Source organism: Tasmannia lanceolata, unplaced genomic scaffold (genome assembly GCF_043159265.1).
Source record: "Tasmannia lanceolata isolate RefF3 unplaced genomic scaffold, GAP_Taslan_0.1 ptg000016l, whole genome shotgun sequence".
Lineage (NCBI taxonomy): Eukaryota > Viridiplantae > Streptophyta > Magnoliopsida > Canellales > Winteraceae > Tasmannia > Tasmannia lanceolata.
In genome coordinates this window covers 5667292-5694627 of record NW_027518693.1, presented here as the reverse complement: position 1 = coordinate 5694627, position 27336 = coordinate 5667292, and the positions used below count along the sequence as shown (strand labels likewise).

The window sequence follows — 27336 nt, the reverse complement described above, 5'->3', positions numbered from 1 at the left end:
GTGGCCGACACCGAAACCAACATTTTAAACCTTGGCTTCAATGGGTTAGTGTTAGATGGGACTGAAGTTAAACGGAACACCAAAATTTGTTGAAATGTAGAAAGAAACTTGTTAGGAGGTTCACTAAGTGTATTACAAGTCAAGTCTTAACTATCTTGGCAACAAAGCTATAAATACTAATTAAAACCCTTCATGACCCATTAACAACCAAAATAAATTTGTGATGGGTCAACCAATCTCCTACCTTGATACTTCACTAGACTAATAGCCTACAACTCTATATATTGTTGAGAAATTCATAAACTCTTAACTGCCTGAAAGACTTCATCTACAAGTACAGGGAGATCATGGCGCTTTGAGATGGATTCTCTTTTATTGGGTTGGTTTATAGTTGAAAATGTCCTTATCCCACAAGGATTTGTGAAATGGTGTGGCCTGAGTTTCTTTGTCCATCCTCTTCTCCTTGTCATTTGCCAGATTTTCTTATGGGTCAAATGGCTAGGAACTTGGATAACAATTTTAGCTTTACTTCCTTTCAGAAATGTTTGGCATTCAATTTTGTGGGTCTTCGGATTTGTAAGAAGTCGTTCGGTCGATTATGAAGTTCAACAGGAGTGTGGAAGGTGCAAAGTGGTCGAGATTCGAGACACTGTGTTATATGACTGTGATAGAAATCTACGGATCGAATATGTATCAAAAAGGTCAGACGAGAGAGGTTTTGAAGAGGAAGAAAATAACAAGAAACAATCGGACGTTTATGTGAATGGGGATTTAGACATGGACGAATCTTCTTCGCTTCTTTATAGCTCTGAATCGCCCGTCATTGAAAGGGGAGTAGAAAATGAAAGAGAAGATGAAATTGATGAGTTCTACATGAAGTACACAGAAAGAATGAGGTGGTTTGATCTACTCAATTACGAGCGAACATGCGGAATAAGTGTGCATTCCTTTGTCAATGAAACCTTTACTAAATTCAGTCTTACTTTGATTATGTTTTGATTTCTACTTAACATTATTTTTGATGTCTTGGTAACAAAGCAGGTTCCATTTTGAACAAGCAATTGAGGAGTTCAAGTTTATTAGAAAACATAGAGCCAATGAGTGTACCTGTTTCTCACATCACCTGGAGCGAAGTTGATAAAAGAAAGCTTATAAGAAGCTTGCAAAGTGATTTTGAAATGGTTTATGTGGGTCAGTCATGCTTATGTTGGGAGGCCCTTTATCATCAATACCGGAAAGTTGAGGGACTTGCATGCTCTAATTCTACAAGGGGTGCTTTCTATAACAATGTGTGCGGAAAATTCCAACAATTTCAAGTGTTGCTAGAAAGATTTATGGAGAATGAAAGGTTCGAGGGGAAAAGGTATTGGAATTATGTTCATGGAAGATTTTCTCACAAGAATCTTTTACAAGTTCCAGAGGTTTCAGGTGTTGAGCCTTTTCCTCCATTGTCTTTCAATATTGACTGTAAAATCATGTGTTGAAATTACTAAAATACCCTTTAAATTAATCTATGTCTAATTCAGATTTTGGTCAACTTACTAAATCAATCTTAAGCTTGGAACATGCACTTTCCTCTTAGGACATTGAGGCTTAATATAAAATTTACATATGTGATCTGACTATTACCACATTAAAGTATTAAAAGATACTATTGGCTTGCCTATGATAGCAATCTGGAAAAGGGATTAGGATATTTTAATCTTTCCATTTTGTAGAAAGGAATGTCTGCTGCTTTTCTTACACAGTGAAGTTCTTTGGTCATGAAAGGCTATGTGGAGGAAGAAAAAGAGGGAATGAAAAGCCAAGCTACATTTTCAAAAGAAGTGCTGAAGGTCATAGAGAAATCCATCAGAACTTTTTGGGTTTTTCTAAAGACAGACAGTAAGAAGTCTTCATGGAAATTTAAAGAGCTCTTATGGGCTTACCCAAAAGTGGAAGACCCAAAGGACTTGCAACTATTAGCTGACCTCAAAAAGGCACTCCAAAAGGTTTGTCTCTAAACCTTTCTTCTCTCACATATAAACCTTTTTTTCTTTTAGATTTAATTAATCAAAGACAGTGGTCATAAAAGAGACTAGGGTATTGGCAGATAATATTTAATATTAATTATTGAACTATTTTGTCAAGTTGACCAATGGATTCACCAAATTGTTTATTCTCTGATACCAACAATTTATATTGAACTTTTCCTTCTTCAACATCAATAATTACTACTTCCTTTTTTATGGTTTTGATGGACTGAAAAACTGCCTTTGACAAGAAAAATAGGATTATGTATTTTTTTTTACTTCAGGGCATGTTTGGCAACCATGAAAATTTATTCCATGGAATATTTTTTTTATGGTTTCTTAACATGCCGGTGTTACAACATTTCCCCCTCTAAGAAGGTACTGATAAATTTAATGGACTCATTGACTCATGTGTTTGTTTGAATTTTGAAGAAGGAGCTAAGGTTGAAGGATTTGCAAAGGAGGAAGAGATGTTTGTTGAAGAGACCAAATCCACATGAAGAGTACCACAGAAGGGAGATCTTATTTAGTATGATAGACCTGAAGCTTGTGGCAAGGGTTCTTAGAATGTCTGTGATTTCCACACTTCAACTCAAATGGTGCCGTGAGAAGCTCAGTGACATAGAAATTGTGGAAGGAAAGGTTGAGAGGGCTTGCAATAGTTGCTTATTCCCACCTTCATAGCTACATTTGAAAGAAAAAGCCTAGGTGATGAGAATTAAGTTGTGGATTTCTATTCAATCAATATGTACATATTGGTGTCATTTCTTTCTCTCATAACCCATTTTAGTGTGGAAAATGTATAATTTTCATTTCTCATCCCTGTTCTATAATTTGATAATTGCTTTACTATGAGAGAGATTGATGAGAGGGGGAGAGAGTTTAGGACATTATTAGGGTGAAAGGGTCAGTCCATCCACCCCTTCGCCCCAAAATTAGGAAACTGATTTTAATCAGCTTCCCTAAAAAGTAGGAGGGGACATGATGCATAATATATTATATATAGGGTAGTGATAAATCGACTCCCCAAATGGATAAATCGACTCCCCTTGTGTCTATCTCTCTCCTCTTTTTATATCTATAAAATCAATAGAATATCAATAAAATAATAATCTACTTAAAATTGAAGATAACTCCTGATAAAATAATAAGGAAAATGGCATCAAGACGCGCTTATGTGAAGGTTGTCCCAAACAGCTCTCTTCATATGAACCAAAATAGGGGTATGTTTGATCTGATGGGCCATCATATTGAGACCTAGTTGACAAGGCCTACTGTTGAATGGAGATCTCATTCACAAGGTTGAGGTAAGCAAAAATCAATAATGGCTTAAAGATATATTAAGGGGCATCTTTTCAAGATGCTTCATCAAAGGTCAAGAACCATATCTTTATTCATTGCAAGGTGGCCAAAGATATTTGATCCTTTATTCTGAATCTATTCAGTGCTGCTTCAACATCCACAAATCATTTTTTCAATGGCCTTAATTCAACATCCACAAATAATGTCACTAATCTTTTAAAGGAGTGAAACTTTATGCCTGGCAGGGTCAAATTTTGTGGAGAATGGTGATTTGAAAAGAAAAGAGTGTGCAAGTCGTCAAAGATTCAACAGGGAATATTTACTCTATTCGGTAACAAGTTTTATCATTGACAATGGATTGGGTTGGAGTTCTCCCGAATATTAGGCATATCCATGAATTTTCTATATGAAAATCTCGGGCTAAGGTGTGTGTGTGAGCAAGATCGTGACCAAAACCCCAACCCTTATTGGTCCCTATGCTCTGTTTGGATGCCGGGTTTTTTTTGTTCCCAGGATTTATGTGGGTAAAGGTTTAGTGGTCACATCAGCTTTTTCTTGCTGACATCAGCAAAATCTTGTCTTGAAAATGGTGTTCTCTCTTTCTCTCTCTACCCTCTCTCTCCACTCATCATAATATGTTTCTCTAATTAATGCTTGTCCCCTCTTTTGTCTCCTACCTTTACCCACATAAATCCCAGGAAAAAAAAAAAACCCGGCATCCAAACAGAGCAAATGAATTTTGATGGATCCAATATCTGGAACTCAAGATGGCTGGCATGGGAGGTCTTGTCCACACTGAGGAAGGGGTTACTAAGTGGGCCTTCTCTAGGGCACTTGGTTAGAATGATGCTAATGAGGCTAAAGTGCAAGCCCTACAGATTTTGATCTGCTTTGAAGCTTATATGGACCTTAACAACCTGATTGTGGAGGGCGACTAGCTTAATGTTATTTGTTGGATACACCTTGATGCAGGGGCGGATGGACATTTAGCGTGGTTGGGTGTGGGGATTCCAACCATGACCAATGCAGGCAGTGTAAATTAGTCCGGCTCTCCCAAGTGTAAATTCGTGGCTCCGCCCCTGCTTTGAGGCATTCCATCTGTGGAGATTTACCGATGTAATCTAAGAAACCTTGGTTCGTATCAAGGGACATCCCATAAATTTTCAGCATGTTTTACACTCGATGATTAGTGATGGTGATCGGCTCGCCTTCCCTGGGGTAGATAGACTTGGACGCGAGACATTTTACATTCTTCCTCCGTGAGGGAGAGAGAGAGATGTCCGTGAACATAACATTGAATCAAAAGTCACATTGAAAGGAAATTTTATTGGAAGATGATTGCCTCATTATCTAAAATAACCTTTAAACAAGAGGAAATGATTTTTTCGCCCCCTTTTTCTTTACCGGAACACCCACTTGTAGTGTAAAAGGGTAATCATAAAAGCACTGAGGGGGCTGGCCCGAGGGAGAAAAAGGTGTGAATATCCAAGACATGGATCAATTTCAATCTATTATCTAAGAAGGCAAAAATCTCGAATGTCTCCTTAGGAAAAACACTAACAGTAGTTGGGAGAATTATCATAAAAATCCAAGTTAGTAGCTACCAACCCACAAAGACCATAGAATGTGAGTGATGATCTCAACCATTGATCTTGTCAGCCACCTCAATTCTCAATTATGCATACCAATTTCCCGGCCCATGCCAATTGATGATACCATTTCTCCTCCAAAGAAGGCCTACAAATACCAATTCTACTATATGTGGTTTAGAAATTTTGGTAGTCTGATTTGGGGTCATAATTAGGATTGCTGATTTTATTGTGACCTTAAAAGAACCATTACATTTACATGCCACAATTAGGGGTGGCAATGGTTCGGTTTCGGTTCAGTTTGACCCCCAAACCGAACCGAAATTTGAATAGGTTTGGTTTTACCAAACTGAAACCGAATTTTCGGTTTTGATTCGGTTCCTCCAATTTTGCCACCCCTTCCTCATAATCATTAACCAAACTGAAACCGAATTTTCGGTTTTGATTCGGTTCCGCCAATTTTGCCACCCCTTACTCATAATCATTGGAAATTTGATCCCCAAATCGAACTAAAGCGAAATTTGAATCGGTGAGCCAAACCGAAACCGAATTTTCGGTTTTGTTTCGGCTCGGTTCCAGTTCAGTTCGGCCAATTTTGCCACCCCTAGCCCAATTCAAGCTCTCTCTAAGTCTCTATCCGCACACGTTTTCCAAGTTTATAATTATTTTTCCTTTGCAGGATTCTTTCTGAGCCTCACGTTCTTCCATCAACCAAATCTCTCCTTCCAATCTCAGTCTCGGTCGTCTTAGCGAGTTTCAAGTCTCAACCTCAAACCAAAATTTCACTTGCCTTTCAGTGGGACCCATTTCAACGGATCCAACAAAACAGGGAAACAGTTATCTTCAGTCCATGGTTTTCTTTTCTTTACTCCATTTTCTCATCTGGGTTTCCTTCAATCTCCATTCCCCAACTGGGTTTTCTCCCATCTATTTTTTCAACCTATAAAGTCCTTTTATTTTTCTGAAATTTGTAGATAGACAAGAGGATGGCTACTCTTGGGTCTTTTTCTCTCATCTTTGACCCGGCAATGGATAAGTCCGTTCTTCAGAGCAGAACCAGTTTTCCTCGTACGTTCACTTTCAGTACTTTTTACAGAAGAAATAATCTTGATTCTGGTTTAAATGGTGGAAGTTTTGGTGGGGTTTTAGGAAATGAAGGGAAAACGATGGAAAAAGTTTGTAGAGGGAGGGTTTGGAGGGGTAAGAGTCTGAGAGCGACGCGCAAGACTGGTGTGAAGGGAGAGGATGATGATGGTGATGATCGAGATAATGAGCTTCAGGCAACTATTGAGAAGAGCAAGAGGGTTTTGGCTATGCAAAAGGACCTACTTCAACAGGTTTTTTTTTTCTTCTTTTTTTGCCATTCTTGATCTCCATCTATTCTTTGAGATAGAAAATGTTTTATGTTTTTGTGACTTGTTGGGGTGTGTGCTGCTAGGAGCATGGTTTCAAAACTCCCCGCGTCATTGTTGACTCACCCGAGTCGACTCCTTTTTACCTTTGCCTCTTCTTGTCCCACTCCGCATTTTGCGCTAGAAAGTCAATCAAAACTCCTTTTGACTCTCTTAGTACTTGCATTTTGCCCTACAAAGTCAATCAAAACTCCTTTACTCTCTTATTACTCGCATTTTGCCCTACAAAGTCGATCAAAACTCCTTTGACTCTCTTAGTACTCAGCATTTTGCCCTACATAGTCAATCAAAACTCCTTTGACTCTCCAAAGTACTCACATCTGCCCTACGAAGTCAATCGCGTCAATCAAGTACTCTGCCGCACTAAACAATTAATCAACTGGAGTACTCAGCCGCGTTGCACTGAGTCAACTAGGATTTACTTTGGCGGCTTTTTTTATCTGAATCCGCGATTTGAAACACTGTTTAGGAGTTTTGCTCATGAGAGCATTTTTTTTCCAAGTATTAGAGCTTTTACATGCAAGTTAGAAATTTAGATTGTTGGATTATTTTGAAACTGAGATGTCATTACAGAGAGACCATGAAAGTATAATAGTAAGTCAGTTAATATTATTCACTGGGGTAGTGTTATGATGTTTGAAGGAGTCACTGGGTTAAGACCTCTTGCAAATTGTTGGAACTCAACAGTTGGAAAGAACAACATGATGACTTAATAGTCTTTCACTGCAAATGAATCAAGTGGGGAATTGATGCGTAATGCTGATTTTCATAAAACTCTGGGAGATGATTGGACGCTTATACAAACATTTTTTTTTTGACATGACAAAATGAGTGTGATCCGTAAGACATCCAAAGGAAAAGCGTGCTTGGACAAGAATTGTACTAGGATTAGGGTTAATGACCTCCTACAAAGTCCTCATGTTGTACCCCTTATTTTTCCATTCGTAGTACACCGACGGATCTCCTTGTTGCAGACCTCTAGTGGCTTTGAAAAAAACCCTAGCAGATCCATTGACCAAGAGATCCAGGCCGATGACTGATAGTTCATCCAGCCGCACCATCTTTCTCTAAGTCTAAACTGCATTCTGCCCATACGATACACAAAATAACCCCACTCTACCATATCATAGGCCTTTTCCAATGATAGAAATTCACCCTTCTCGCATGCCAATGATAGAAATTCACACATTCATTAGGTATCAAAGCTCCATCAATGACTTCTCTACCATTGATGAAAGCACTTTGCTCTTTAGAGATAATGCCTCCTAAAAATCTGCGAAGTCTATCCGTGAGCACTTTAGCCAACATTTTGTAGACACTTCCCACCAGGCTTATTGGCCGAAAGTCTGAAAGTTGAATCACGTCATTTTCTTGGGGATCAAAGTGATGAAAGTAGTACCCGTACCTCTCGGAGGAGGGCAGGGTATCTTGGAAAATAAAGTTTAGAAAAAAACTTATTTGATTGAGAGATTGATAGCATGGTGCGGTTGTTGAATCTTCTGGATTTATGCTACTTCAAGTGGTTTGGCAAAGATAAGGGGGTTTGGATTTGGAGTTCGTCAGGGGCTTTTTCTGTTAAATCCTTTTACCAAAATCTTCTTCCTAATATCTCCTCTCCTCATCTGGCCAAAATATGGCATAGAAGGTCCTCCAAGAGTTTGTGCATTTGGTTGGACAACTCTCCAAAACAAGATCCAGACAGTAGACCTCCTTCGGAAGCGTGAAATGCTTATCATTGACCGTTGACCACAGTTTCATCCATTGTAGGTTTGTGTGTGAGATCTGGAGTTGCATTCTTGAGCTATTTGACATTCTCATTGGAGGAGTAGGGGGAGAACCCTATGAGATCCTGTAACTCGCGTATAGGCATGAAAAGAGGCCTTTCAAAATGAAACTAGCAGCTGGATGGGCTTTGACTGCCTATGAGCGATGGAGATGGACTTAGAAAGCACAGGCAGAGCAGGAAGGGATGGGAGTGCAAGATAAATTATTGTTGGGCTAACCTCAGATTATAGGTCAATAAGTGAGACAGAGGTTACTAAAGACAGGGAAAGGCGAGAAAGCAAGTCCATCAAAAGAAGTCCATTCCATTATGCATTCCTTTACTTGGAAGACTAAACCCGCGCCTTACCTAGGGCTGCAAGTAAGGACTTCACATCCGGATTGGACAGCAAAGACTGGAACTAATCAAGTCGGAAAGTTGGCTTGACCGGGTGGAAGAGTCAAGATAGTCAAAGGCTTACTTTTATGTTGGCTTTGTTACGGATGATTTGGAAGGAAAGAAATGGCAAAGTTTTCCGAGGATTGACCAAAAGCTAGTATTATTTGTTTATAAAAATCATTTCCCTTTCACTAGCATGGGTAAAAATTACTCCTGCCTTCAGATTTATCTCTAGTACGGATTTACGGAGATGTTAGTGTGAGATTTGTTCTAGCAGCATAAATAAGAACAAAAGTGGTGAGTTAGCAGTTTTTCTTAAAGCTTGGCTGCTTGGTATTTTCTCCAATGTTACTTGGCAACTTGGTAGCTGATCCTGATATTTATTTTTTGGTGTAATTGTCACTCAACTTTATGTTTATTGACATTATTTGGATGATTAAGTGGCTCCTTAGTGGCATTTTATACGAGTGAACTTCATATCTACATATACAAGTGATCACGGGGTTGGAGTTACAACTCTACAAACTTCCACAAAATCTCTACTCGTTCTTTCTTCTCGTCTTCCTCCATCTTCTTCCTTACGAAGTGCTGGTGGATGGATTATTAAAAGTGTTAAACAACAATAAAGAGGTTATTAATATAAATTGTCAATAGGTCTCCATTTTTTGTGGTGACTAGCGTATTTTTTTTATCTTTTACCTAGTTCATGACATTCTTCCTTCAATTGGATACTGCTTCCTTCATGTCGAGGAGCAGCATATTCAAGTTGATATTACTTGTCTTCTTTTTTATGCTGATTGGTTCCATAGGTATATTGATTCTTTTTCTTCAATCTCTAAATTCTACTTTTATTTTTTGTTTCTTTATCAATTGTACTTGTCTAACAGTAAATCGCTTTGCTTCATTTTCCTCCTTTTGGCAGATTGCGGAAAGGCGGAAACTTGTTTCATCTATAAATAATAGTAGTGTCAACATAGATGCGGAATATGAGGAAGTTTCTTACAGTGAGAGTGAGAATTCTTTCTCAAATCTGGATCTAACTTCAACTGGCAGAGACCTTGATAGAGTTGGGATTCTTTCCGAAAATAATGGCCTTTCAGCTGCAGTTGCTACTTCAGAAACTCCAACTGTTGGCTTCAGTGGAGATTTGGAAGATGATGAGGAGGAACCTGATAACAGCTACCCACGTGAAAATGTTTCCCCGGCTGCAAATGCTCTCAAAAAGTTTACAGAAATTATACAGTCTACGAGCATCTCGTCATTGCGTCCAAAAGCCTCTGAAACTTGGGGTTCAAAAGATGAAAAGATTGAAGATTTGACAGAAGCAAATGTAGAGAGTGTGAGTGGTCATCTTGATGTGGCTCCTGAGGAAGAAGGGACAAAACCCCCTCCTTTGGCTGGGGCGAATGTCATGAACGTTATAGTTGTTTCTGCCGAATGTGCTCCTTGGTCCAAAACAGGTGTTCAACATTTTATCCTGACCCCTTTAATTGATATCCCTGATGTAGCCCTTCTTCTGTTAGCCATTATACGATAGTTGTACAATCTGATTGGGGTGCAACCTTTGTTGTTGGTGAGTACTCGTAGGTGGGCTTGGAGATGTTGCTGGGTCTTTACCAAAGGCTCTGGCTAGGCGCGGACATAGGGTTATGGTAACTTCTCTTTCATGCTATGAATTAAAATGGGTCTTAGAAACATTTAAACAAATGCTCATTCTTCCCCAAGTTGTCCACTTCAACAAAGCCACCTGAACATCTGGTGCAAAGCCCGACTCTGCGTCCACAGCTTTGGAGATTGAGCCCAACTGACTTGGGTCGGACCTGCGGGTCTGGTCCAGTTTGATATTACATCATTGATACATAACTAACTCATTTATATGACATGATTCCTTGGAGTAATTTAACTAACAAATGTTTTCTGCCTTTTAGGTTGTGTCACCACGGTATGGTGACTACAGTGAACCTCAAGATATAGGAATAAGGAAGACATATAAGGTGGATGGCCAGGTCTGCATCTGTATTACATGCGGCTACAATTTGATTTTTTATGATATTATTGTGAAAGTATTTCTAGTTCATTGTCGTTATGTGGCATTTTCGCATGTAGGACATGGAGGTAACTTATTACCAAGCCTACATTGATGGTGTGGATTTTGTTTTCATTGGTGGTCATATGTTTCGGCACCATGGGAATAATATATATGGTGGGGCAAGATTGGTAAGTTCTCATCAGCTATTTTGTACATGATGTGTTCTTTTATTTTTATTTTTGAGATGATATAGGAGATTTATTAAAAAGAAGAGAAGCATCTACAATGGGGAGAAACTTAAAATTCAATTTGAAGTTGAGTTAGTTCTTAAATATTTAATAAAGTAGATGTTTTCGCCCAGTGGTTTCATTATGCCATCTACACTGTACATGTGGTCACCTGTGCCTTGATCTAGACCAGCCAATCGGTCAGATTTTGGGCCTCTATCCCATAGACATTTTTAACTGTCCGATCAAAGGACTTCAATGTCTTGAGTGTTGATCAATTCTCTTCTTTGTTTTAGTCCAATCGTAGGTCAGTGATTGGATTACGATTGTATGATTTTTTGGACCGTGACCAATCCATGGTGGGCTCCAATTGATGAATGGTCTGACTCACTATACAAGTGGCAATGGGTACATTGTAGATGGTGCAATGTGTAACTTCTATCCATTGTGCCTGATAGAGAATGGCCTTATGTTTAAAATGGTAGAGGGAGAGGTCTAGGGCCCTCCTGGTTGGAAAGTGCTTTATGTAACCACACAGTTGTGAGTTCATTCCAGATTACCTAACCAAAAAAAAAGAGAAAACATAGAAGGATTGATCCAGCCTTGCCTCTTTCCTGTTCACTGTTGTAGTTAGCATGAACTGTACCAATTAAGCATTCAACTATTTTTTTTTGTTGCCTTCTCAATTTCATACATCATTGGTTTTCATTGAATGTAGGACATTTTAAAACGGATGATATTGTTTTGCAAGGCAGCTGTTGAGGTATGCTCTCAAACCACTTGTTCAGGAAAATGACTAGAAATGGTAAATTCATACTAAAAGCATGATTATGACAAATAGCCTATATGTAACTACTTGTTAGGATATCTGAATGGAATAGGCCTAAGCCGTTGTTGATTTCTATATGCCTTGAAACATCTAAGATCCTAGGTAGTTGGTTCAATGGTGAAATATCATTAGTATGAGATGTATCTAGATCTACAACTGAACTTTGTGTCCAGATGCCCTAGGGTCTAGATCTAGAACTGAACTTTGTGTCCAGATGCCCTAGGGTTTGGGCCATGCTTATTTTATTGAATTTAGCTTATAACCGTACATGTTGGATTGAGAAAATAGTTCGTACATGGAATGTTGAACAAGATAAGAATTGTTGCAGGTGTTTTGGATATAATGTATGCATGGGATACAGCCAGTACACTGTCATAGCCAATCTCTAAATCAACACACACACACATGCATATATATATATATATATATATATATATAGAGAGAGAGAGAGAGAGAGAGAGAGAGAGAGAGAGAGAGAGAGAGAGAGAGTAGTGTTCCTGCGCAGCTGCTCAGAGCTGCTTCAAAGACTCATGTGGCCCACATTTTTGGGGCGATCCAAAGCATTCAATTGAAAGGCCCTTCCATGGATAGGGTGTGTACCAAAAATCAGCCCTATAGGATCATCCAACCCAATCAAAGGAGGAGGGGAAAATGGACAGACACTGTTTCTGACCATTTTTTCCCTCCACAAATGGCAGGGTTAGGATGATCCTAAAGGGCTGATTTTTGGTACGCACCCTATCCATGGAAGGGCCTTCCAAATGAATGCTTTGGATCACCCCAAAAATGTGGGGCCACATGAGTTTTTGAAGCAGCTGCTCAGATAAGCTATCTGAGCAGATGCGCAGGAACACTTTCTCATATATATATATATATATATATATATATATATATATATATATATATATATATATTTGAAAGATGACAATTTATTATAATCGGGGTGAGACTAGGGGTGCTTATTCGGTTTTAACCGAACCGAAAAAACCGAATTGGATGAACCGAAATTATTTCGGTTACCTAAATATTCCAACCGAAAAGTTAAAAACCGAACCGAACTGAAAATGAAATTTTATTTCGGTTGTTCGGTTTTTTCGGTTAAAACCGAAACATTCAAACCCCAAGGTAAAAACCTAAACCATTCAAAAATAAATCAGACCACCATTAAAAAAACAAACAAACAAACCCTAAAATCAAACCGTTCTCATATAAACATAAAAAAGAAAACAAAACCTAAAATTGAACCCTAAAACAGTCAAAATAAATCAAAGTATCAAACCCTAAAGTAAAAAGTAAAAACCTAAAGCCATTCAAAAACAAATCAGAGTCATTAGACCCTAAACCATTGAAAATAAAAATGAACAAACCCTAAAATAGTAAAATCAAATCGTTGGCATACCGCGAGATTCCTCCTCTGATTCATAAATAGCCAGCCCGGTGATGAGTTGGGCGGAGATCTAGTCGGAGATGAGAGGTGGCCCGAGATCTAGCCGGAGATGAGAACGAGGTGGGTCGCGCCGTCGCCGTCTACTATTTCTTCTCTGCTCATAACCCTAAACTCAAATGAAATAACTCTTCACAACAGAGAGAAAAGTTTGTCTTTGTGAATCGTGATTGTGAATTTGTGAGCCCTCTAGATTAAAGATATTAAATCATGGGCATTGGATTCTATTTGTAGAAAAGTAAATCCATAGGACCATAGCCATTCATGTCAAAGTACATCCATAGGACCATAGCCATTCATGGATAAGGGAAAATACAAAATATCTACTGTCTTTTCATATGTTTGATTATTATATATGATACCACCACCGACTTGGTGTGGGACCATCTGTGCAAAAAAGTTAATCAGTTTCTCAAAGTGAAAATGAAAACCGACACTGAAAACCGAACTTTTTTATATATTAAACACAATTTGATTTTCGGGTAAACCGATTTTGGTTTTGACAGAAACCGAAACCGAAACCGAACCGAATTGGCCAAAACCCGAACCGAAATAACCGAACCAATCCGGTTCGGTTCGGTTATTCGGTTATACCCGAATAATGCACACCCCTAGGTGGGACAAGATGTCCCCCAAGATTACAAGATAAACATGCATATATATTGAACACGCAATAATTATCATTGACAGAAAAAAGAAAACAAATGCGGGTGAAACAGCCCAGAAAAGAACAAAAATATACTCACTAATGATTGGGAATCCATCCAAAACTCTTAACACGCGAAACTCTTAACTCGCTACAATTAGTCTCATAGTTAGCCATGGAATCTGCCCTAGAATTTCCTTTCTCATGAATATGAGTGATAGAACACCGGTTGTATAACGACAGCTAACTTTTCATATTGATAAATAAGTATATATATCTTCAAGTAGGGGGACCCATTCTTTCTTGTGCCGCAATGTAGTATTTAAGGGATCTCCTTCTAACCACACTTTGATATTTGTGAACTTAATTAAAATTTTTATCCCAGTCCAAGCTTCTTATATGAGCCTCAATTGCTTGACTATCACCACACGGACCTGCATATCCCAACATAACATCCCATTATATACCCCCAACGCCTGCCTCGTGGATCCCCACGTTGTTAACAAAGAGACCTTGTAGCTCCCTTCAAAATTTAATTTAAGCCAGCCAGCAAGGGGAACAACCCTAGAGTCTTGGGTTCTTTGGGTCAGGAATAATCGTTCCAAACTGTTATGACTAATAATATTAGTTATAGTATAGCCAGCAAGGAGGGGAGGTTTTAGATGCTCTTTCAGACACCTCAACTATTATTCTTTTTACAAATTCATCTGTTTATTTATGCTTTTGAAAATTCATCTGTTTTAGATGCTCATTCCAAAAAAAAATTTATTCCTTTGAAAATTCGATAATTTATTTCTTTCCAGATGAACCAAACTGTTGATGGCTAGAGTATGGTCCAAATACATTTTAAATTTTCTGTTATCTGGGGGATGAATCATTTACCACTTTCAAAGCTCAATTACTGTTTGCCGATTATCATTAAGATTTTGGATGCTAAAGAAGTTGGCAAAAATGTGATATTTGAAATGACGATCGACAATTTATAATATAAGAATGTGAGTTGGATTTTTACGTAAGTATCCACATGAAGGGCATGGAGTCTGATCACAGATTTTCTTTTATGTTAAATTATCTTTCCTGAGGGAGGGTCAGCATTCCATAGATTCTTTTATTCCTCATTCTTATGAGCCACAAATACTGGAATGCGGAGTAATAAAAGTAGGTTTATTAGAAAGTTTTGGATTCCATATGATGGTCCTTTTGGGTAATTATAGGTGTTTGTCATGGAAATACTCAAGCTTAGACTTAATTTGCTCGAACATGTGCTCTCAACCCTGTGGGCATAATTTGCCTTCTTTGAGGCAAAGGCCAAGGTATTTTTTCAGGAACATACTTATCAATTTTGTTCCGTTTCGTCTGGGACGGGCGAAACATTTCGTACCATTTCGCAAACCTTACAAAGGAACAGAATGAAATATATCGACTAGAATTTGGTTTTGTTTTGTCATGTTCTAGTGTGTTTCGTCCTGTTTTGTTTGTACCGGACGAAGCATGTAGAAATGCCCAGTTTCAGACAATTCCCATCTCCATTGAGAACACCTCTGTGCTTACAGCTGACTACACGCCTACTGAAAGTATCTTGAGTAGACGTGTAGTCAAATGTTCAAGAAATTCGAACTCGACGTCGAATTCTTTCAGTTCCCGAGTTTGTGACTCAATACATAACTGATTAAGCAAGTACTTGCTCATTTTATAAAGGGATCAGTCGACTCTACGAGAAACTTGGTAGTTTTCTTAAATGATGAAACTGGAGTTTTCAGTTTGGACTCGGTATCTGGACCATGGTCAACCAAGCCCACCCGCTCAAATTTTGAGTTGATCGAGTTTTTCTTAATCCTGATCAACTTTGTCAACTCTCTTCATCAGTTGGATTTATTTCGAAAAAGTTTTACTTGTGCATTGTCCTTTTTATTTATTGTTTCAATCATGTGTTATCTCTTAATAGGAATTTTGATTCTATCTGATGCTTTTTTCATGTACTGATCACATTCATTATCATTACCATCTTTTGCATGGTCTACTACATCATCACAGAAGTAACCTGTGCTTAGTTGTTTTACACTTTGATATCCATTATACATATCTATTCTTTGATAAGCAAGCCATGCTGTTATTTAATATGTTTGGTAGCTCTAAACCAGGATTTGATTTGTTCTAGCGTAGGAAATATGCTTATAGTAATTCAATAACTTTTCATTCTATCTCTTCACTGCCGTCTAAACCAGTCAAGCTAGTTATCCTCAGGTTCCTTGGCATGTTCCATGTGGTGGTGTTCTCTATGGAGATGGGAATTTGGTTTTCATTGCAAACGATTGGCACACCGCATTGTTACCAGTTTATCTCAAGGCATATTATCGTGACAATGGATTGATGGAATTTACCCGGTCTGTTCTTGTCATCCACAACATAGCACACCAGGTTTGTTCTCTAAGCTTCTAAAGGTTTATACTGAAAATTTGTGCCAATGTTCCCTGATTTTATGCCAAGTCTTTCAGTTCCCTGATTTTATAAACTATTGGCTGAGTTGACTGACTCGATCAAACTTATTGAGTTCCATTCACTGTTCATTTTACTGGGTTAGTTGTACTTGGACGATGCAAGACAGCAAGAGAAATTCCTGAGTTGAGCCTGTGTTTTTGAAAATTGAGTCTACTATTTTGGTACTTAATTTTAGCCACTATGTTCAATATATTATTTCATTGTCTTATGGTTCTACTATCTTTTTATGAGACCAGTAACTTTTATTAAAAGCCGAAAGTAAAAGTAAGGAAGGTGAGGATGGGATGTCCAAAAATAGAAAATGGCTTCAAATAGAGTTAGCCGATTGGAAACATATCGCTAATTACTAATTCACTCCTATCTGCTCCTCTTGCCAAATGATCCTTTGATTCATTTACATATCTTGGACAAAGCACTATATGGGGGTTAATAACGAAACAACAATCAATGATCCCCAATATGATCAGTGCATGATGCCAAGGTCCATAGAAATAACATTATTAGAATCACCTTCTATCATTAGGTTCTCACATATAGACTCCAAGAATATGTGATTCTAAATAGTCCCCTAATGCCGGCTACCCCTGAGATTGCCTTGGTTTCATAGTTGTCAATTTTGTTTCATTCGGCATTTGGTTTTGGTCAGTGGGATGCGACGTTTCAGTGCTTCGTCCGTTCCAGTGTTTCATTTCGGAAAAAATGCTATGACCCGAGATTTTTTTTAAATTGTGAAATTTAAGAAAATAAAAAAATAATTGTTAAAAAATTTAAGAACTCATTATATCAACTATATTTAACAAAAAGAAACATTTTACTATTTAAAACATATTTCTAAGGCACGATATTGGCTCTTGATGGGCCTAATTAATATTAAATCTAGTGCAAAACATCAATGAAACACAACATTGATGATACCAAATGCTATCTATAAATGTTGTAAAGAAAATGAAAATACAACAGAATAAACCCTAAAAAGACAAATGAAGCCTAAAATATTGTACCTCTTTCAAATACACCACTTTTACTGAGGTAAAGACTCCTTCCTTTAGTGTAGAATGCTTTGGATGTAGAAGAAACATTGAAATTTTTTAGAAAATTGTTGTGTGGATGTCTTGTATTCTAACTGGGATTAAACACCCAATAAGACTAATTTCGGATTGCTTCTCTAATTCTTGATGTAGTGGACATTTCATGTATTTTTAGCTCCTATATCTTTGAGGGGGTAAAAAGGCATAGAATGCCCTTAGAACAACAATAAAATGGGCCAAAACAAGGTTAAGATAGGAAGTAACTAAAAAAATTTACTCTAGAATTCTGGAAATTAAAAAAAAAGAAGATTTCGAACAACTATTTCATTTGAGACGAAATGGACGGACACATACGACACAAAGAAATTATTAACCTGTTACATACCAAGTTACATACTAGTTTTGGTACTGGTTCGAACCAGTGTTGCATGGATTCAGATTCGCGTGTCGGATTCGGCAAACCCCTAAAAGTAGGATTCAGATTCGGTAATTTTTAGATAAAATAAAATTTTCAAAATTTAAAATTTATATATATATATATGTGTGTGTGTGTGTGTGTGTGTGTGTGTGTGCGCGCGCGCGCGCGTATTTATTCATGAAAATTTTGAGGGTAGAGGGTTGAGGCGAGTTTTGTATTAAGAGAGTTGAAGAAGGAAGGGGGTCGATGTTCGAGGGTCGAGGCGCGAGGGTTTTATTTAAAGAGTATGGGTTGTGCTTTCATGTAAAAAAAATTTGAGAAGAAAATACATTTAAAGGGAAAATATACAGGATTCGCCTTTCAAAAGAGACGACGATGAATCAGATTCGCCCGAAAAAACAAGATTCGTGCATGACACATTGACACGGCTATGACAAGAATCTGGGTGTGTCCCACCCACGTGAATCCATGTCCGATTCGGATGTGGAGACTTGTCGACACGGATTCAGCATAGGGGGGCAAAGAATCCATGCAACATAGGTTCAAACCATTTCATCCGAAATGGATGAAACGTAACTAAATATACAACTTATCGTGGTTTTCTTTCCTATACAATCATTTTCCTATTAAAAAAATGCTTGATGGCCATGATTCCATGGAACACAGCTTGATACCTTGCTAGTATGTCTTGTTTAATTTCCATTATTATCTTACCTATGAATCCATAGATTGCGCTCATTCCAAATGTGCCATGTTATTGCATAAGGTACAATATTTGGTCTTCCAACATTTCCAAAGGGACCGAAAATCCATCTGAAAATGGTGGATATGATAGATTTTGGGAACAGCTACACCCTACCGAAGTGCAATAGTATGGCTCCCTGAATTCAAAATGTGAAGTGGCAATGAATCATTAGGTTATCTAAGCATTCCTTTGCCCTTTTGCAAAGGATACATCTACTCTCTAGCCAGATTTGTTTTCTCAAGTCTCTTGCATGAATTTATCTTTCTGGCTACCACTATCCAAGGAAAAGCTATTGCCCTAGGGGGTGCCGATGAACGGCAAATCCTAGTCCACATTGTCTATGATCCTACGATCTTCCAAAATACTCAACTCAACTCAACTAAGCCTTTGTCCCAAACTATCTTCCAAATTATACATCATATATTCCTACTTTTCTACACATTAGAATTATGTCATGTTTCATGGAATGAATCCAATTTCTAAACAGTCATCGATTCATTCTAAATGAACTCTACAACCTTCAGATAGAGAACTCACACCCAATATTTGTATAATATAAAATTGAATATGCTCAATGCAATTCAAGTCAAATTGGCTGGAAACCAGGTGTGGTACCCGGTCAAGCTCTTCTTATTGCATGATTTAAGTTTCTCCTTAGCTTGACTCTTTGACCGCACTAAATGATTAAGTCAACTCAGCAAGGTTTTCTCGTACTTGATCATGTTTTTAATTGCATTTATGTTATGCACGAGTTAATGTGTTCTGCGCTGAAGATAAACCGAGACATTCAGTTTTATATTGTTGTTATTTACGTTGACTATTTCAGGTGTAATCCTTTGTACAGTTAGACATATTTGTGGTAGGATTGAACTAATTCAAGAGTGTTGCAATTGGACCGCTACTTGTAGAAAAAGAGCATGAGATTTTCTATTTATTTTTTAAAAATTTTGTGGTTACATAAAAGGCCATAAAATTAATCACTAAGACTTGTATCTCAGCCAAGGTTTTGAAAACTCTGCATGAGAAACTTGCCAATCGATTGGACATTATGAAAATGACTTTTAGTTAAAATAGATAACTCTGTTTCTGAGAACCTGGGAAGACTTGTTAGGGGCACTTGAAATGCTCGATCAACTGGTTCAAAACATGAAAAAACTTGAAAAAATGGAAAATATATTTTTTATCTTTAAATGCTTAGTCGGTACTTGGTCATGTTCCAAGTCAGCTCAGTCTTTGACTCACGTAGATTCTGAGATGATTTTTGAACTTCGAACCTTGATCATATAAAAATGAGTGAGTTTTGCAGTTTGGTTTATGATCTGTTTCCTGTCACATGTCTCAAGTCTCAACAAGTCCAATTTTTTTTCAAACGTATAAGATGGGACCATTATTTATATATTGCTTCTTTTCCACTTAAACTTATTTTGCAGTGCAAATTGTATCTCTTTTTATATCCTTCATTGCTTTGGGAAAATGAATATCAAGCTATACAACTTGGATATGGACATGGCCATGTATGCCATTATCAGATTCTCATATTCTGGAAAACTCGACAATCGACACTTCTAGAATTGAAATATATATCTTTTTCTATGTAGCTAATAGTTTGAGGAAGCGTTTGATATAGGAAATGCATCTGGATAAAAGAATACATAAGAACTATATAAAATACCAATAGTATAATGTACTATAGTTTTGTTTTTGTAATTACCTGTGTCTGACCCACCCCTTCTTTGGAATATGGAGTTTTCTTGTTAAATAGATTACATATTCTTGCTTTATAGATTGTTAATCATTTGACCTAAAGCTGTAATCTGCTAATCCTTTTTCCAGTAAGACTTTAATCCAGTTTCTCAAACAGGGTCGTGGTCCAGTAGAAGATTTCCGTTACACGGATTTGCCAGATCATTACGTTGACATTTGCAGGTTATATGATCCGGTAGGGGGTGAGCACTTTAACATCTTTGCGGCTGGCCTGAAAACTGCTGACCGAGTAGTTACTGTTAGCCACGGTTATGCTTGGGAGCTGAAAACATCAGAAGGCGGTTGGGGATTGCATGGAATCATAAATGAGAATGACTGGAAATTCAAGGGAATTGTGAATGGTATCGATACAAAAGAATGGAACCCAAAACTAGATGTCCACTTGACATCTGATGGCTACACCAATTACTCGTTGGAGACTCTAAAGACGGGCAAACCCCAATGCAAGGCAGCTCTTCAGAAAGAGCTTGGTTTGCCTATCCGAGAAAATGTTCCTCTGATTGGTTTCATCGGGAGGCTGGACGGTCAGAAAGGTGTAGACCTTATCGCGGAGGCCATTCCATGGATGGTGGGTCAGGATGTGCAACTGGTTATGTTGGGAACTGGAAGACCAGACCTTGAAGAAATGCTCAGGAGATTTGAGAGCCACCACCATGACAAAGTCAGGGGATGGGTTGGTTTCTCTGTGAAAATGGCGCATCGGATAACTGCCGGTGCAGACATTCTTTTAATGCCGTCGAGGTTCGAGCCTTGTGGATTGAATCAACTTTATGCAATGAGTTATGGGACTGTTCCTGTTGTTCATGCTGTCGGTGGATTGAAAGACACTGTGCAACCGTTTGATCCGTTTAAAGAGTCGGGGCTTGGATGGACTTTCGATAGGGCAGAGTCAAATAGGTTGATACATGCCCTTGGGAACTGTTTATATACATATAGGGATTTTAAGAGCAGTTGGGAAGGGATAAAAACACGGGGGATGATGCAAGACCTGAGTTGGGACAATGCCGCTAAGCATTATGAAGAAGTCCTCGTTGCCGCCAAATACCAGTGGTGACTCTCGGTGCATGAGTGATGGGTCGTTTTGACTTTTAGGGCCTTCCATTCTCAGCGTCACATTGGGCGATCCTCTGTCAAGGCTTTGGTAACATTCAGCTGTTGGGAGAAGAGATTACAAAGCCAGTTTCCTGGGTAATATCGTTGAGCTCATTGTTTTTTTCTTTTTTAAATTTCTCGTCTTTGGTGCATAATGAAATGGATCTCCATTACCAACCCAACTTTCAGAACCATTGAACTTTTAAACATTAGTGTATAGTGTTGTGAGAAAGGAAATAAATCTCTGTTGCCAAATTTTACCGAATCATTTTGTGGTGTGGTTCTTCTTTCTATAATTTTTTTCCCTACTGTATCAGTCCAAATGGGTTTGCTCAAGTTGTCATTATTCTGTTCAGATGTTTATATTTTGGCTTTATTTGTTTTTCTTTTCTTTTCCATTATTCTCCTTTCCAAGTTAGTACTATTCCTCTGTCTATGGTTGCTGTCCCTTTGTTCTCATTATAATCACTTTGCTGTTATTATGTTGTTTTGCTGGTAAGGTAAGGCAGCTTTGTAATTTTTTCGTAGAAAGAATGTCTTCTTCTTTTCCTTTGAAAGCCAAATAAAATATGTTGCATACAAATGTAGAAAAGAGGCAAATCACACGCTAAGTGTGCAAATTTCTCCTGAAACATTATGAACATATTGAGCATCAACATTATTTCTCATTTGAAACGTGAAAGCACAGACTTAATGATCAAGTAAGTTCCTAAGGATTGAATGGCTCGAAACCCGTTTTCTGGCAAGGCGGTTCACAGTGGTCCTTTATGTCGGCGCAGCGGCATTGGGGAGGAATTGACCTTGTGCAGAGGCAAGCTTTGCAGGATTTATCACAGTAAGACTTTATGTCGGTACATCGGCATTGAGGAGGGTAAGATAATGCGCAAGGGCATTTGTTACAACATGGCGTATCACCATCAGAACCTACAGAAAGAGAACAGAATTTCATTAAAACTAGATGTCCAAGTTCAATTAGTAAATTTTCCCATATAGGTTAGCTGTAGGGGTGCAACTCGGGCCGGGTTGGGTCAGGTTGTGACCAACCCTGGCCCAATCCGAGGTAGCATTCCCGCAACCATAACCAGACCCAACTGGAGCCTCGCGTCGAGAAGGGTCAACCCAAGCCCAGCCTGCTTCTAAATATCTTAACCCAAACCCAACCCATCTAACCCGATTTTTTCCAAATCAGGTTGGGTTCGGGCAGGGTTGCCCAAGGCCTCAACCCTAACCTAACCCGAAATTAAATCAGGTTGGCTTCTCCCAAACCTAACCCAACCCATCCCATCCCGGGGAAATGCCAACCAAACCCATCCTAAAATCGAGTTGAATCAGTCGAGTTTGGGTTGATCCTGGCCCAAGTTTGTAGTCTTAGTTAGCTGCTACTTTGATCTGAGACAATAAATCGAATAACAAAAAATCAAGAACATATGCTGAAATCAAGATCAGATGCATTTGTGGCCTAGACTTTCATCAATAGACCCCTGAGCTAAGATAGATACCTTCAGGTGGATAGTCATAGTCATGTGTAGTACGAGACAACGTTTTAGAAGGAAATGAAGAGATAATTATGGCCATAACTGACATCAGGATCAGTAAGGTCTTCATCTTCTTGCTTCAAGGGAGAGCCAAGCCTTACTACGAATTGATATGTTTCTTAGACCTGTCATTTTATAGAAATGGAAAGGGGAAGTGTGGGTGGAGTTACTAGGATCCACACTTGAATGCACTCACGTTGGAGATGCACTAGATTGCTTCTGAGAACTTGCTATTGTGTTCCACATTGTCATTATTCTATTGAAAAATAATGGATGTTTATCCACTATCTGATAGAAATGACGAGATCTTGTAGGATATGCTAGAAGTATAAAGCAACTGCATGTGCTTCTTTGGTGCTGCATTTTTAATAGAAAAGAAAGTGGAGCTAGGCATACTATATAGTGGAATGATATTCCCACCCTTATGGTAGGTACCTTACCAATACGCCAAAAAAAGCCTTGGGACCGAAAGAACACATTAGGCTACGCCCTTAAACCACGTAGGATTGAAACATTCCACCATGTTCCACAGGCGACATCCCTGGCTGCCCACTCTATGATGACTTAACTCTGGTTGTTCTCCAAGTAGCCTTTTTCATAGGCCGCCCCTTCTTGTCGACGGCTCACTCTATGACGGCTTTTGCTCTAGTTGCTCCAAGCAGTCCTTTTCACAGGTCATCCCTTCCGTCTGGCGGACCCTCTATGATGACTTTCGCTCTAGTTGCTCTAGGCAGCACCCTTTTCAGAGGTCGCCCCTTCCGTGACTCGAACATAAGATGTGGTGTTTGCTCGGATTCCATGATAGGTACCAAAGCCATACACCAGCAACCCCAAGGCTGATGGAATGCATTAGGCTAGGCCCAAGGCTTAGACCACTTGGGATCGTAACACCTCATTTCTCACTAACGTCACAGTATGGAGTGGGCAATGCAGCTCGTAGTCAGGTTTCTTCCCACAAACCAAGAACAGATGTTGTAGAGAGATTTGCACCTTGGGGGAAAGTTACTCCTTGCTTTTGGGTTTATATATAGGTCTGACTTGTGGAGATGCTGGAGAAAGATTTGCGCCTCAGAGGAAATAAGGAAGCCGTTGTGGTCCCCTCCTGATCAAGGTTTTATGAAGCTAAATTTCGACAGATCGAGTTTAGGCAACCTAGGGCTTGCAGGTGCAAAAGGAGTTCTTAGGGGCGATCACGGGATGACTAGGTGGGCTTTCTCTTGCTTCATTGGGGTCACAAATGTTACAACTAGTTTTCTTTATTTAGATTATTTCCCTTATGAATATGTTTCTATATTTCAATAGGTTTCCATATTTATGTTACCTATTTTGCTGATTTCTTTTCCCGTTTTGCCCTTCTCCATTTCTATATAGTGTACATGCTGTATGGTTATTCAAAGGAAGGAAATAATCACATAGAGTGCTTTCAGCACATTGGTTTCAAGGTTTTTGTAACATTTAGCTGTTTGAAGAAGAGATTACAAAGCCAGTTTGCTGGGTAACATCGTTGAGCTCATTGTGTCTTCTTCTTCTTCTTTTTATTCCTGGTCTTTTGTGCATAAGGAAATGCATCTCCATTACCAACCAAACTTGCAGACCATGGAGCTTTTAATCATTAGTAAATATTGCTGTGATAAAAAGGAAATAAAATTTCCATTGCCAAATTTTACGGAATCATTTGGTGCGATTCTTCTTTCAATAATTTGTTTCTCAACTGTATCAATCCAAATGGGTTTGCTCAAGTTGTTATTATTCTGTTCAGATGTTTATATTTTGGCTTTCTTTGTTTTTTTTTCCTTTTCCGTTATTCTCCTTTCCGAGTTAGTATTGTTCCTATTGTCTATGGTTGCTGTCCTTTTTTCTCTCATTATAATCACTTGCCAGTATTATATGTTGCTGTGCTGGTAAAGTAATGCTGCTTTGTAAATTTTTCATTGAAAGATTGCCGCCTCCTTTCCTTTGAAAGCCAAATGAAATATACTGCATAATTAAAATGCAAAAGAGTGGTAATTCACAAGCTAAGTCTGCAAATTTCTCCAGAGCATCAACATCAACTTTCCTTTGAAACATGAAAACAAAATGATGAAGTAAGTTCCCTAGGAATGAGGAATGAATGGATCAAAACCCATTTTCCGGCAAAGCCGTCTGCAATGGTCCTTTACTTTTAAAGCAGAAACATTCGGGAGGAATTGACCTTGTGCAATGGCAAGATGTGCAGGATTTATCACAGTAGGACTTTATGTCTCCATCAGAACCTACGGAAAGACAACAGCATTTCATTAAAACAAGTTGACCAAGTTCAATTGGTAAATTTCCCCATATGGGTTGTAGCCGTAAGGGTGCAACTTGGGCCGGGTCAGGTCGGGTTGAGACCAATCTTAGCCCAGCCCGAGGTTACATTCCCTCAATCTTAACCCGACCCAACCCAAGCCTTGGGTTGAAAAGGGTCAACACTAGCTCAAACCCGCTTCTAAATCTCTTGACCCTAACCTAACCTGTCTAACCTGTTTATTCTAAATCGGGTTGGGTTCGGGGCTGGTCGCCCAAGGCCTCAACCCTAACCTAATCCAGAATTAATTGGGCTGGCTTTTCTCAACCCTAACACGACCTGATCCGGGGAAATGCCAACCCAACCTGAGCCGGAATCGGGTTGAATCCATCCGGTTTGTGTTGAGCCTGGCCCAAGTTTTAGTCTTAGATAGCTGCTACTTTGATCCAAGACAATAAATCGAATAACAGAAAATCAAGAACAAATGATGAAATCAAGATCAGATGCATTTTACCTAGACTTTCATAAATAGACTCCTGAGCGAAGATAGATACCTTCAGGTGGATAGTCATAGTCATGTCTCATATGAGACATGGTTTTAGAAGGAAATGAAGAGAGAACTATGGCCATAACTGACATCAGGATCAGTAAGGTCTTCATCTTCTTGCTTCAAGGGAGAGCAAGCGTTACTAGTAATAGATATGCTTCTTAGACTTGTCATTTTATAGAAATGGAAAGGGGAGGCGGGGGTGGAGTTATTAGGATTCCCACACTTGAAAGCACTGTTGTTGGTGATGCATTAGATTGCTTTTTGCTATTGTGTTCAACAGTCATTATTCTTGATAAGTAATGGATGTTAATCCACTATCAGATAGAAATGACAAGATCTTGTAAGATATGCTTAAAGGATAAGGCAACTGCATGTGCTTCTTTAATAGAAAAGAAAGTGGAGCTAGGGATACTTTAATTGAAATTTATTGATAAAATAATATGGCGGAGTTATTTCCACCCTCATGTTAGGTGCTTACCAATACACCAAAAAGCCGCGGGACCTGAAGAACACATTAGGTCAGGCCCTTAAACCACTTATAATCGTGACATTCCACCATGCTCTGCAGCTGATGTCCCCAGCGGCCCACTCCATGATGACTACAACTCTGGTTGTCCTAGGTCGTTTCTTCTGTTTGGCGGCATACTCTATGGTGGCTTTCTCTCTAGTTGCTCTAGGTAGTGCCCTTTTCACAGCACAGGTCGCTCCTTTCATGACTTGAAGATAAGACATGGTGTTGGCTCTAAAACCAAATGTCAGGTACTAAAGCAATACTTCAAAACCTCAGGGCTGATGGAATGCATTAGGCTAGGTCCTTCCCCTTGGAGGTTTGATGCTATCCTAGATGATATCAGGAGCATGTATCAGACTTTCATGTTCCATTTGAACATAAACTGAATAGTTATACAGACAGATTAGCCCGGGCGGGTGTGGACTCTAGAGATTTTTTTTTAATTCCTTCCCACTTTAGGGCCTCTTGCATTATTTTTCCCACTTCTTTTGTCTTTTGCTTTATTCATGTTCCGACCACCTGGGTCGTGGCTTCCCTTCCTTTTTTTTTTTCTTTTTTAATTTAATAAAACTTTCTTTACCATTCAGGGGGAAAAAAAAAAAAAAAAAAACAAAAACAAATCAAGAACAGATTGTGGGAACTGAGAGAGGGGCAGCATCTCAGCTGAAAAGGTTCAACTTGTCTCTTAATTTGTCTTTCCATGTTTTTTTTCTTTTCCTCTTAAAGAATGTGGATTAGTTTCTCTTTTCCCCACAGGAGCAAAATTTTATGTCCATTTCTTGAAGCAGACGTCATGAAAAAAGACCCAAAAACACAAAAACATAAACTCTGTTTTAGCAATCTGTAATAAGAGCAACTCTCTGTCCCTAAGAAAAGGAACTCTGGATTCTAAAATCCAATCTTGGGAAGGTATTTTCCATTTCATTCTTTTGTAAGCTGAGGTGGTGAAGGAGGATGTGGAGACTTTTCTACTACGTGCGTTTTTTGGTATTTTCTATTATGGCTTCCAGTTATTGTGAGGTGCTTTCAACTTTTGTCAGTGTGTGAAAACACTTTAAAAAAAGAAGGATTTCCCATAAGAAAGCCATTGAACCTATTAGTTAAAGTCTAATCTCTTAAAAAAATAGAGATTTCCCTTCAAATCTCATTAGAGGAAGCTCAGATTAAAGTATCGAGGGATCCCTTGACAGCATGAGACCAGTGCTACATATGGTGCTCCTACTATGACATGGTGGGTCCAGCTTTGATTGATCTGAACCGTCCACATGGTAGGCTTT

The 27336-nt window shown here is 38.7% G+C and overlaps 2 protein-coding genes and 1 long non-coding RNA gene across 4 annotated transcripts; 2 read left to right on the top strand and 1 right to left on the bottom strand.

The window, feature by feature from the left end:
• The first annotated feature begins 297 nt into the window (after window positions 1-297).
• LOC143849052 (uncharacterized) lies at window positions 298-2831 on the top strand. Its single transcript, XM_077358102.1, has 4 exons — window positions 298-937; window positions 1042-1428; window positions 1771-1991; window positions 2445-2831. The coding sequence occupies exons 1-4, from the start codon at window positions 361-363 to the stop codon at window positions 2694-2696; spliced, it is 1437 nt and encodes a 478-aa protein (XP_077214217.1). The 5' UTR covers window positions 298-360; the 3' UTR covers window positions 2697-2831.
• A 2768-nt stretch (window positions 2832-5599) lies between these two features.
• Window positions 5600-21465, top strand: SS2 (starch synthase 2). The gene is made up of 8 exons (XM_077358220.1): window positions 5600-6240; window positions 9399-9936; window positions 10064-10128; window positions 10405-10482; window positions 10583-10693; window positions 11451-11495; window positions 15896-16069; window positions 20203-21465. Exons 1-8 carry the CDS (start codon window positions 5890-5892, stop codon window positions 21157-21159), a joined length of 2319 nt encoding a protein of 772 aa, XP_077214335.1. The 5' UTR covers window positions 5600-5889; the 3' UTR covers window positions 21160-21465.
• A 518-nt stretch (window positions 21466-21983) lies between these two features.
• Window positions 21984-25818, bottom strand: LOC143849170 (uncharacterized). Of its 2 annotated transcripts, none has more exons than XR_013235583.1 (3): window positions 25513-25818; window positions 22697-24984; window positions 21984-22121 (listed from the first exon to the last, which is right to left on the bottom strand). It is a non-coding gene; the product is annotated as an uncharacterized LOC143849170 (long non-coding RNA). The 2 variants fall into 2 exon arrangements; XR_013235582.1 differs by having other exon boundaries at window positions 25553-25816.
• Between the last annotated feature and the right edge of the window lie 1518 nt (window positions 25819-27336).